Genomic DNA, 13,033 nt, shown 5'->3' with positions numbered 1-13,033 from the left:
GATATTTTACTTCAATCACTGTAACGCTATGTGTCACCTCAGTGTTCATAAACGGTTCTTACTAGACTTCTGATACATTAGGCATCTTTCATGAAACAATAACGGAACATATTATGCATCATTGGTAAATCAATTCTTAGACTCTTGAGCAGAGAAGCGCTCCTCCTGCAGGACAAGCCGAGCACTGCAGGCCCAGGCGGGGGAGGGAAGAATCGAGCCGATTAACGGTGGAAAAACGCAGCTTTGTCTGTTTACATCGGTGTTATCTATCTGTTATGGTTGATTTACAGAGACAGAATTTCGTAAGCTTAATTAATAAATCCGATGGCGACCGAAGGCAACCAAGAAGCGGTTTTATATTTCATAAAGGAGAGAGGAGGTCGCGTGAAAAACGTGGATTTAATAGATAATTTTCGTGCGACAATCCCCAAAGACCCTAAATTAAAACAAGTGGCAAAGGAAGACCTTAAACGGTATGTAGACAGCGTGGCTTACGTTAAAGAGGAAAATGGCGAGAAATACGTTTGCCTTAAAAAGACATTTAGGAAACCATCTGGTTCAAACGAGCAGAGTGACAGAAAGAGTCCAGCTGAAGAGCGCAAATCCCGTGGAGAACCCAGAAATCCCGTGTCCTCGGAGGCCTGTGAAAGCAGAAGTGGAGGAAAAGAAGGGATGTTACCTGGCTCAGGTTACGGAACTGGTAATGCAGGAGGTGCACAATCAAAGCCGGATATTTCTGTCAGATTTACAGAGGGTGTAAACAGCAGAACAGAATCTGAACTCATGGGGAATTCACGCAGCAGCACGGAGGAGGACAAACCTGCTGCAAATATGAAAATAAATCAAGCACAGGCAGCAGAGAAAGGTCCAAGACCCGAGATATCTGTGTGTAATTCGGTATGTTTACAGAAAAATCCAACTCTCAGTGCTGAAGTGAAGGACGGATTACAAGAAGAGGCTGGGAAAGAAAACAAACCTCAGCGCCAGAGACCTCGGCAGATCGAAGATTTGACAGATGAAGAGCAGCCGGACTCCATCAGCAACACTCCAAAAAACAGCCGCAAACACTTGAACAGTTCACCGCAGGCGCGTCGCAGCGCGTGTCTCTGGGGCAGATGCAGAGACTGTCCGCGGGACGACAGCGACTGTGAGGCGGTCGCGGCGACGCTCGAGCCGCTGGAGCACGAGTGGATGATGTGCGCGTCTGACGGACACTGGGAGAGCCTCCAGCGGCTGCTCCTCGCAGACCCCAGCCTCCTCACGAGGAGGGATTTTGTGACGGGATTCACCTGCCTGCACTGGGCTGCGAAGCTCGGCAAACACGAGCTGATTGTAATGCTTGTCAACTTTGCCAAAGAGCATCAAGTCGCTGTGAACGTCAACGCGCGTTCCAGCGCGGGATACACGCCTCTGCATCTGGCTGCGATGCACAATCATCTCGAGGTCGTCAAATTGTTAGTCGGAGCGTTTGACGCCGATGTGGAGGCGCGGGATTACTGTGGGAGAAAAGCGTGTCAGTACCTGAAGAGCGACATTGCGCAAAACATCCTGGACATCGCGGGCGCGTGCGTGGAGCCTGACGCAGACAGCGTGGATGCTGGAGACGCGACGCGCTGGAGATTGTCGAGGGTTATTCAATCCAACTTCAGACCTCTGAAAACTCAGAACAGCTGCGAAGAGGACTTAACCAAACACAAATCTCTCCGCAGGAAATCTTCCTTTACTAAAATGAAACCCAGTCTCAATAAAATCCGCATGAGGTCGCAGATAGTTCACAGCACTTCTCTCCTTGACAGGTTTGAGAAAGATACTACAGAAGAGTCTCCAAACCTCTTAAGACCCAAATCAAACCTCTTTGGATGAATATCTGCAGCTTTCAAGGACATTTGCCACTTTTGTTTACTGAGGGCTTTTGTTTATCTCTTGCTTTGCACAATATGTGTTTTAAAGTGTCTTCCAAAACACAAATATGGTACGATATTATTTCTCTTCCTTCAGGTGTTGTGCACATAATAGCTGAACACCACGTACAGTATATAAAACATTTTTTATGGGAGGCTGTAAAGTCTTTTGAATTCTGAATAATGCTGAGTTGCAGACAACTGACTTTAGTTTAGAAGAAACACTGTTAAATATTTTTTGTCCTGAATTAGTTTTTTTGTTAAACTAACTTGTTTCTAAGCAACACCCACTGACATTATAAGAGTAGCTGTTACGTACTGTTGAGTGTCCTGAACTAGAGTTCATGTAAAATTGTGGACTTATGTTCATATATCTGTTCTATGTCTTCATGTATTTGTGTATGGGTTATCTGCGGCTTTCCCTGCAAGTGATTTGTGATACATAATTTTTTCACAGTAAATAGTTTTGAAATACAATTCACCCACCAGACAGATCTGTTGCTTAAAGGACCTTTAAAAATGTTGTGATATGTTTGTAAAGTGAATATTGTATGTAATATCAAATAGTACAATATTTCCTGCACTTTTGAATTTTTTTCTGAAGACCTCTCTGCTGTCATGCACTTGCAGGCTTTATTTCACAGAAGAATACTGTGATCAGTGACACCTTTGCCAAATTCATTGAAACATAATGATGGCAACTTGAATACTGGATGTACTGTGTTCATGATCATTTTAAGATGATATTCAAGGGTTGTGGAACAATGTTTATTATTTATTGTTTAATTATTTGTATAATATTTCTTTAAAGTGGTCATGACATAAAGATTCACATTTTTCTTGCTCCTTGAGATATAGTGTTATATTGTACTAAATCTGTACATTTCAGAACTCAATATTTTCTCCTCCCAGCAAAAAAAGAGTATTTATTTATAGTAACCTGCAAAAAACATCCCATTCTATATTTCCATTACATTGTGTCATCACAGTGCCGCCTCTCTTTATCGCCTGCGTATCCCGCATACAAACACTGTCCGCAGAGACCAAAAGCTGCTATGAAGGGTTATTCATATAGGACACATTTCTTCTCTGTTTTAGTAGCAACACATTAGGCTAGAAACTTTTCTTTAATAGCACATTTTATTCACAATGGTAATTCAAAGTACTTTACATAAAATAGATTAAATCATCAAAAGTCATCAAAGGTAACCTAGAAAAATTTGAAAAAAATTGTCAAAAGTAATTTATTAAAATAAACACGTCTTTGCTGTAAAGGACACACTTAACTCCAGATGAACAATGAAGTTCAATGTTTGTTTCTTGAGACTCTGTGTTCTGTTCCATTCCTCCGTGCTGAAAAAATAAAATGCATCTGTCTGCTTTTTATTTTGATCTCTACCTTAACCTCTTGTCTAGACGACATCTGTCCTCTCTGCTCCAGGCCAGCACGGGCTGCCCCTTCTAACCCCTGGTTATCCGATGTTCTTCGTGAGCATCGGACCAAACTCAGAGTGACAGAGAGAAAATGGTGCAAATCAAACGATCCGTCGGACCTGAGTAGGTATCCGTCTTTGCTTTCATCTTTCTCTACTGAAGTCCACACTGCCAAATCCTCACATTTCCACAACAAGATCAACAGCGCTCCAGACATGCGTAATCTCTTCAGAACATTTAATTCTCTCCTCTGTCCCCCTCCTCCACCTCCCACCACTTCGATAACAGCTGACGACTTTGCCACTTTCTTCACAGACAAAACTAGAACAATCAGTAACCAGTTCTCAACTCCACAGGACCTCCAATCAACCACATCCACTGCTCTAACTCCATCTTCTCCTTCTGTCCCCTCACCGAGGCAGAAGTATCCAAACTTCTCCTCTCCAGCCATCCTACAACATGTCCTCTCGACCCGATCCCCTCACATCTTCTCCAAACAATCTCTCCCACACTCTTACCGGCACTCACACACATTATCAACACATCTCTCCTCACAGGCATCATCCCCACAGCATTCAAGTAGGCTCGGGTAACCCCACTGATCAAAAAACCTACATTAAACACTTCTCTTTTAGAAAACTACATACCTGTCTCTCTCCTTCCATTCGTAGCGAAAACACTCGAACGAGTTGTCTTCAACTAGATCTCACTCTTTCTTTCACAGTACAACAAACTGGATGCTAAACAGTCAGGTTTCAGGAGTGGCCATTCAACAGAGACTGCGCTACTCTCAGTCACTGAAGCCCTGCGAATTGCAAAGGCCGATTCCAAATCATCAGTCCTCATTCTGCTGGATATTTCTGCTGCTTTTGACACTGTCAATCATTAGAGCCTCCTGTCTACCTTCTCATCACTGGGCATCACTGGGATTCCACTTCGCTGGTTTGAATCCTATCTCACCGGTAGGTCTTTCAGGGTGGCCTGGGGAGGGGAGGTATCCAAACCACATCAACTGGTCACTGGAGTTCCTCAGGGATCGGTTCTTGGACCCCTCCTCTTCTCCACATACACTACATTACTGGGTCCCATCATACATGCACATGGCTTCTCCTATCACTGCTACGCCGATGACACACAGCTTTATCTCTCTTTTCAACCAGATGACCCAACGGTAGCTGCACGGATCTCAGGCTGCCTGGCGGACATCTCGGCATGGATGAAAGAACATCACCTACAGCTCCTGGCAAAGACGGAGCTTCTTGTCTTCCCTGCCACTCCGACTCTACAGCATGACTTCACGATTCAGTTAGGCTCATCAATGATTGCCCCATCAACTTCGGTCAGAAATCTTGGTGTAATCTTTGATGACCAGCTGACCTTCAAAGAGCACATTGCAAAGACTGCTCGATCCTGCAGATTTGCACTACACAACATCAGAAAGATCAGGCCCTTTCTGACAGAGCATGCTGCACAACTTCTTGTCCAGGCCCTTGTCATTTCTAGGCTGGACTACTGCAATGCTCTTCTGGCTGGACGGCCATCAAACACAATCAAACCTCTACAAATGATTCAGAATGCAGCAGCACGACTGGTCTTCAACGAGCCCAAAAGACCCCATGTTACACCTCTCTTCATCTCCTTGCACTGGCTACCAGTGGCAGCTCGCATCAAGTTCAAGACACTGATGCTTGCGTACAGAACGACCACAGGCTCAGCACCCTCCTACTTCCACTCACTATTATGAATCTACATCCCCTCCAGAAGTCTGAGATCTGCTACTGAGCAACGCCTTGTGGTTCCATCACAGAGAGGCTCAAAATCACTCTCCAGAACATTCTCGTTCACCATTCCTGGCTGGTGGAATAATCTTCCCACCCCTATCCATCAATCTTCAAGCAACAACTGAAAACTCATCTCTTTCGCCACTACTTGACTTCATCCTAAACTCAAAAAAGAATCTTTCTCTCCTTCCCTTGCTAGCTTTTACTTATTTGACCAATGACTGAGACTTGGTGTTACAAGCACTTCCTCTGCCTGATTGCCTCTTCAAGATGAATCGCTTCTTGTATTCCCCAATTGTAAGTCGCTTTGGATAAAAGCGTCTGCCAAATGACTAAATGTAAATGTTATTTCACATAAAATCCTTCTTTAATGTGTTTATTTTTGATTATCACTATTCTTTTATGCATTTACCTATGATCATTATCATTATTATTGATATCAGCAGTGTGTACCAACAATAAACAGTTGTAATTGCTTGATTAGTATGGTGTACGGACCTTTTATTAACACCTTCTCTCGCCGAATTAGCACCTCATTGGTCTCACATTAGTTTTGAAAACCAAAACAGAAACTATACTAAAAGAAGGTGAAAGAATATGACATTTGAATGTATTTTGTTTGAAAATGCACTACTTTGATAAAAATGTATTTTTCTCAGTTTTTTGTCCAAAATGTTGTATTCAAGTGGTGATAAAACATGAACACATGAATATAGAATAAATTATTATTTTTTAAATTAAAAGAAGAGGCTTGGTTCTTTATTTTGATATATAATATGTTCATATATTCATCGTAGAAAATATTCTGAGAGCTGTCAAATTTAGGTAAAAAAAAAAAAGGCAACTTTTTAAAAAAACACTGGAGGGGAAAGAGTTAATAATGTCGTTAGAGTGCAAGTCTAAACTGGTAAATGTTTTTTTTTTTTTTAAAGAATAGACTTAGAATAGAGAGTGCTAGAGTTAGAGGGTCAAATAAAGATGGAAGAGATGTGTTTTTAGCTAATCAAGCTCTAAGGGTTACTAGAAAGGTACAGACAGGTGAGGTACAAGGTTGGAGAAAAACCCAGCAGGAACGATGTCAGCTAAACTAGTGAAAAAAGAAATACCCACCAATTGTTTTGCACAAAAATTACAGTGCATACATTGATAACTTAGGATACTTAGGATAACTTAGGATAACACCCTATTGATAGGGTGGTGATGGCGCAATGGATAAGACACATGCCGTTGGTTTGAGAGACCCGGGTTCGAATCCAATGTGAGACACCAATGTGTCCCTGAGCAAGACACTTAACCCCTAGTTGCTCCAGAGGCGTGCGACCTCTGACATATATAGCAATTGTAAGTCGCTTTGGATAAAAGCGTCAGCTAAATGAATAAATGTTAAATGTTAAACTTACAGCACATGTGGCTTAACTGATGTTGGCCAGTCAAACACAGCACACAAATACAATTTTACGCACAAACTGGCAAGTTTTGAATCATGAATGTAAAAAAACACAAAGGAAAACAACCATCTACACTCGTTAGGGACTGGTGTTAAGGGAAACAATTAATTGACAAAATCACTGGTTCTTTCAGGAAAAGAGGCTGCAGTTTATATTCTTTGTAGTGAGCTACAGTCAGATTCTCTATTGGTCAAACATCTTTCAGTTAAAGTAATTCACAGGTCACAGTTCATCAAATTTGAGATTTGGTTGGCAGTGAAAGATGAAACTTGAATATGAAGAGAATTAAAAGTCCAGTGTGACATCTTTAGGTTGTTAGGAGCATTTACTAACAAAATCAAACCTGGTGCTTCTTCTTGATCTTTCAGCTGCTTATGAAATACAAGCACTGTCATGATTAGCTGCTCCAGACACTTTGAGCTTATCTGCTGGAAATCTTAGTGCACATAAACGTATGATTCAGAATCAGAATCAGACGTATCATTCAGAATCAGAATCAGAATTCATCAGTGTCTTATGCCATGTAAACTAAAAGATGCAAATCATAGCACAGGGATCCACTTCCCTGCAGAGTTTAGCTTTAACACTAATGAAACACACCTGAGCATGCTAATCAATAGGTGCGTTCGACTTCATGCAGCACTTAGCAGACCGATCCGCGGCTGACTTGAAGCAGTGCATGCCGGTTAGAAATTTAGTTCGACTTGAACCGGCGCCGACCCCACGTCACTGTCACGTGTGGCATCAAAGTACCGCGATAGTGTTTCGAGAGCAGCCGGCTGACTCAGCCGGCGCAATTTCTCCAGAGCGACTGCGGGAGCGCTGATGACGACACAGCTGTTTCACAATTGGCCAAATTCACCACATGACAACAACGACGTGTATTTCGGGTTTATTCTGACAACTTCAGTCCCACTAATGCTCATTTACGGACTTTCAAAAAAATTTAAATAAATTAACTTTTCATGTCATCTTCATCTCGTAAATCATGTTTATTAAAAGATTACAATTATTTTTACTGCAATCACTTTTTTGTTAATTCGTTTATATAGGTTTTGTGCATAGGTTTATTTTGGACCTTTTTCATACAGACCCTTTACAGTATTAAGCTGCATAACCTATTTAGATAATAATTTTTTTATGGAATAAATCAAATGTCAATCTTACAGACTTTTAATATAATATGGTCATCATGGATTCTGATTGATAGCCTACTAATTGTCTAGTTGCTGGTTCATCCATCTTCAGTTGCATATGATTGCTGCCAACAACTCTGGCTAGATGTCAACTTAATACAACATTCAGATCACTTTCATAAGCTGGTATAAATCATAATAGAAAGGCAAATAAATTAGGCTTATCCGTAGGCCTGTTCATGGTGTTCACGTATGAATGTTCATGGTGTTTTGTCTTACTAAAATGTGCTTACCTAACTGGAGAAATAGTAAAATAAGTAAACAAATATGTAACATCCTAATTCTTTTATCTGTAATGAAAACCACATTTAGTACATACAATTATTATCTTCATAGATTATTTTTATTAAGTTGCAGTAGCAAAAACACACATAATGACTGCACAAGTCAAATTTTCAATATGTTCTGTTTATTTACTTAAAACTTGTTTCTGTCGTGATGACACCCTTTCAAAATATTACATACATCTTAAAGGTTTATTAAAACATAAACCAACATAGTAATAAAAAAAATTATCACTTCTAATGAAAATTGTTAAGTGTAATTGCATTGATTGGTTAGTATTAGAAATAACGAGTCACACTGGTGTTGGGTATGGTCCCATGTCCCTTTCGATATATAAAAACAATACTTATTACATTGAACCTTTACTCACTTTCGTTGCTCATTGTGCTCAATTTCATACAACAATAACGGCATTTCTATAGCTTCCAGTTCGTCTGCAATAAAGCAAGCAAACGCCACGTGATCTGCCATGACTGAGGTAGATGCAGCAAACTACGAGAGCCCCGAAGTGTCCGACTTGACGACTCTGTTTTCAACTCTGCCCCTGACTGCAAGCGGCTACTCTCGTTGACCACCGTCTGTAGCCGTGCTTCAAGTCGAACGCACCTACTGTCTTCAGGATCATTCAGGTAGACGGATCACAGGTAGATGAGTTATGCTGCCTTCACGTGCTATCGAAATTATTGTAAATATGAGTTTCCTAATTGGAAATTGGACGTGAACGGCCTCTCAAGTCGTATTTACTACTGGGAAATTCAAAAATAATTTTGATACCAGAGTTTCATAAACTTTAAACATGGTGGAGGAGACAACCATTGCTGCTGTCAATGCTGTTCTTAGAACAACTACATCCCTTTGTCTTGTCGTGAAAATGGTGTATTTTATCGGCTAGTTATGAACGATCATTCGAAGCATATTGTATGTTTTATAAGCAGTGAAATAAGAATGTATTTGACCGAAATTCCAGCAAATTGTCAGCTAACTGCATGTATAGCGTGGTGAATGTTTACGATTGTCAACCAATGGGATGCTACATTTTATTCTTTCCGACATTAAAGCACTTGAATACGACATGCTCATAATCACGACTTCATAAGTGGGAAATAGTACATTTCCGGTAGCACGTGAAGGCAGCATTAGATCATGTTTTGAACTGAACTCCAGGGCAAGATTTGAGAAACCGTCATAACACACCCAGTCAAAATACATTAGCAGCTAACAGTGCTAATCTCACAGTGGTGCATCATGGGAGTTGGGAGAAACCAAGTGTGGAGGATAAAGAGATTTTTTTTTGTTGTTTTAAAATATAATGACTATGGAAATGTAACTATGCATACATGGATGTTAAATAATAATTTGTGAATTAAAACATGCACAAAAAAGTAAAATCTTGAGATGTAGTTGTTTGGTGAATTTAATTGCTGGCTGTTTGCATCTCTATCATTGGTTGTGCCCGTGAGCTTACACAGTTGCTGAACTTACACAGACTCTCAGTGTCACAAATCCGGTTCGTGGCCTTCCGACCGACTGCCACAAGAGGTCGCCTCTCCTTCATATCGACTCTCACACCACACAGACTGTTACAGATCACCCTGGACTGCATTTCCCATCATTCATTGCACTGATTACACACAGCTGTCACCAATCACATGCACACCTGAAAGCTATTACACACACACTATATAACACCCAATCTGTTCAGATTGCTGAGTATTGTTCAGTCTTTATAATTGTGATAGACATTATGGAGTCTGTCTTCGTTTTCATAATCATAGTATTGCCTTTTATTTTCCCATATTTTGATTCTAGTTTGTGTATCTTGGATTTACCCTTTGTCTTGCCGTTTTGGATTCTGTTTGCCCCTGCCTGGGATATTGCTATGTACCTGGATTACGTCTTTTTGCCTTGCCCTGTTGGATATTGTTCGCCCATTGAAGACCTCCGCTTGCACTAGGATTGCTTTTGTCTGACCTCTTTTATGTCTGTTTGCTGTGAACTGACCACGTCTGTTTTTGATCATGCTAATTAATAAAAATCTGCAGATGGATCCGCATGTCTCCTCTGTTCCTCCCGTAACACTCAGTCTGAGATGAAAGTTGGAGAGTGAGAAAGCTGCTGAAGTTTGTAATTTTTCAGAGTGAGAGTTTTTAAAGTCATTTATATTACCCTTGTACTTTATTCTTGTAATTATTAACCCTGCTTGTGTATTTTTGTTTTTAACGGTACTGAACTTTGACATTTTAATGTCATGAGCCAATCAGGATTTATTTTCATCAAATGTTTCAGTTTGACTCCCAGATACATTAGCAACAAATGCAGTTTTTAATTGATTGCTTTGTTCCGTAAGGTTATGACCATGTCAATGGTGGTTTCTCTTGGAAAATCAGCAGCTGCTGAGGTGAGTCCTCCTGTTGCGGTTTTTTTTTTTTTTCAAATGTTTACAACACTTTGTGTACTGGTCTGTTTACAGGGTTTTGCTCTATTCCCTAAAAGCTTTGTGTTGGAGAGTGCGATCCTCCATTGCATTCTCTGATCAAACTAATGCTAGACAGAGTCTCCTGTAGGTACGAATCCACTGCTGCTTGAGCTTAGATATCAAACAGATGGGGCGCCCCGAACATGGAGACAGGAGACTATGGCAGTGCTAAAGCGCTTTAGGATGATCATGGACATTAAAAAGTTATTCAGTGACCCCCCCCCCCCCCCCCCCGGCCTTTGTGCCCTTCTCTACTGACTTTCTTGTATATATCTTTCTGCAGCTCACTCTCTTGTTTTTCATCCGTGTTGTAAAGCTTATTTTCCAGCTGAAAATGGAATTTTATTTTATTCTTTCATCTTCTTCTTTCTGAATGATGTCCGGTGAACTACAGGGACATTTCAGGGTAGGACTTTAAAGGTGTAGTTCACCCAAAAATGAAAATTCTGTCACTGAGCATGTTTATATGCACATCAGTAAGCTGATAACTCATTTTTGGGTGAACTATTTCTGACCCTGCATAGACAGCAAGGGTTCTACCACGGTCAAGGCACAGAAACGTAGTAAGGATATTGTTAAAATAGTCCATGTGACCTCAGTGGTTCAATCGTAATTTTATGAAGCTATGAGAATACTTTGTGCACAAAACTTTAAGGTGAGTAAATGACAGAATTTTCATTTTGGGGTGAACTGTCCCTTTAATGTGACGTTTTATTTTTCATTTTTAGCCATTTTTCTGGGCTTGCAATGTTCTCATACCATCGCTGCTGTCTTCGAATCTGCTTGGTTTTCTGGTTGGCCTCTTGAAGTTATTGCCAGTGTCACTTTCTACAGAGGAATTCAATTCAGCATTTTTATTCCACTTTAATGCCCTCTCAAAATCATCTAGGGATGACATGTTAATGGAATTAGGAAATCAAAATGTCATCAATTTATTTCAGTAATAATCTGAAAATTTTTCGTATGGTACATGTCTCTTCATCAGGGACTTCTTTTTTTGCCCATTTTGTCCGATTGTTTGGGGCCAGTAACTTCCTAGCAAACAATCAGAAAATATTCGATTCAAAATGGCGCCGATGTCTGTGGCTGGCCATCGGGCTGGGGCATTGTTTGTCTGTGTTTGCATGATATTATTGGTTTGGCTTGCTTGTTTAACTCAACAAGTTGCCGCACTCTTGTGCTATGACCAGGATCAGCTAATACTCATTAAATCAACTGCAGATGAAGCACGAATTATTGATTATTCAAGTACAGATCATTCCCCGCTTCCCGTATTGGCAAACATTCCCAGCGAACTATGGCGCTTTCCTAACAATCCTTTGCGGAAAAAGCGTCGCTGGAAAAGAGGATGTCGGGAGGCGTCGCTGTTAAACTAAAGAAATTCTTTGAAGCACATCGGAGTTGGACGCGGCGGGTGACTCACTGCGCCGGGTTGTTCCTGTGACCGGGTTGTTTGCCTGGCGTGTCCTGGAGGGGAGAGTTTTCAGGGGAGAGGTGTGGATCCCAGGAACCTCCGTTGTTTGCGCTACGTGGATCCCTCCATCAAGGAACAAATACCAACCAAGTTTTCTTTGGTAAACGCTCGTTCAGTGGGAAATAAAACTTTAATCTTGAATGATTTTATTAGGACGAATATATTGGACGTTTTTTGCATACCAGAAACCTGGCTTAACCTGTTAACGTTTGCCAGAGCGACGGCGCACTGAAGCGTTTTTTTCTCCACTAGTTTAATGTTTATCAATGAATTAAACGTGAAAGAATATCATTAATCTTGACAAACTATATATCATTCTGAAGGTCTAAGCCTCAAGCATCGACGACAGATCGCTGTTTTCCGATGGAAAGCTTATAAGGAATGTATTTGTTACATTTGTGTAAGTAGAACACATCAAAACATGCAGAATAAAAAAGCAGTACGTACCAGATTCATTGTAACAATGAGTCACAAATGCGTACACTGCTGAAATCCCAGTTTAGTTAGAGAGGTTAGGGCTTAAAAAAAAATTTAAACAAAGTCCAATTCTGGTCGTCCTCAGAATCCGGTCCGGGTTTTGCTCCAAACCAGGATACCGGAGAATCCGGTCGTCCTGAGAATCCGGTCCAGGTTTTGCTCCAATCCAGGATACCACAGAATCCGGTCGTCCTGAGAATCCTGTCCGGGTTTTGCTCCAGTACATGATTTATGAAAATGTCCATCTGAAACACATGATTTTTTATAACAATTTCCAATGTGAAATGCATGATTTATGAAAATGTCCATCTGAAACACATGATTTAAAAAAAAAATTCCATCTGAAATACATGATTTATGAAAATGTCCATCTAAAACACTTGATTTAAAAAAAAAATTCCATCTGAAATACATGATTCATGAAAATGTCAATCTGAAACACATGATTTTTGAAAACAATTTCCATTTGAAATATATGGTTTATGACAACGATTTATGAAAATGTCCATCTGAAACAGGGTTAGGGCTTAAAAAAAAAAAAAAAAAAAAAAGTCCAATTCC

General features: G+C 40.5%; 1 protein-coding gene across 1 annotated transcript; it reads left to right on the top strand.

Moving 5' to 3' along the window:
• Positions 1-324: 324 nt before the first annotated feature.
• LOC306844757 (ankyrin repeat domain-containing protein SOWAHC-like) lies at positions 325-1,863 on the top strand (the record flags this gene model as incomplete). The annotated part of the gene is made up of 1 exon (XM_079377136.1): positions 325-1,863. One exon carries the CDS (start codon positions 325-327, stop codon positions 1,861-1,863), a length of 1,539 nt encoding a protein of 512 aa, XP_079233262.1.
• Positions 1,864-13,033: the final 11,170 nt, after the last annotated feature.

This window comes from Barbus barbus (genome assembly GCF_936440315.1).
Source record: "Barbus barbus genome assembly, chromosome: 25".
Lineage (NCBI taxonomy): Eukaryota > Metazoa > Chordata > Actinopteri > Cypriniformes > Cyprinidae > Barbus > Barbus barbus.
Note: the sequence above shows the minus strand (reverse complement) of the source record. Positions and strands in the feature narration are given on the sequence as shown.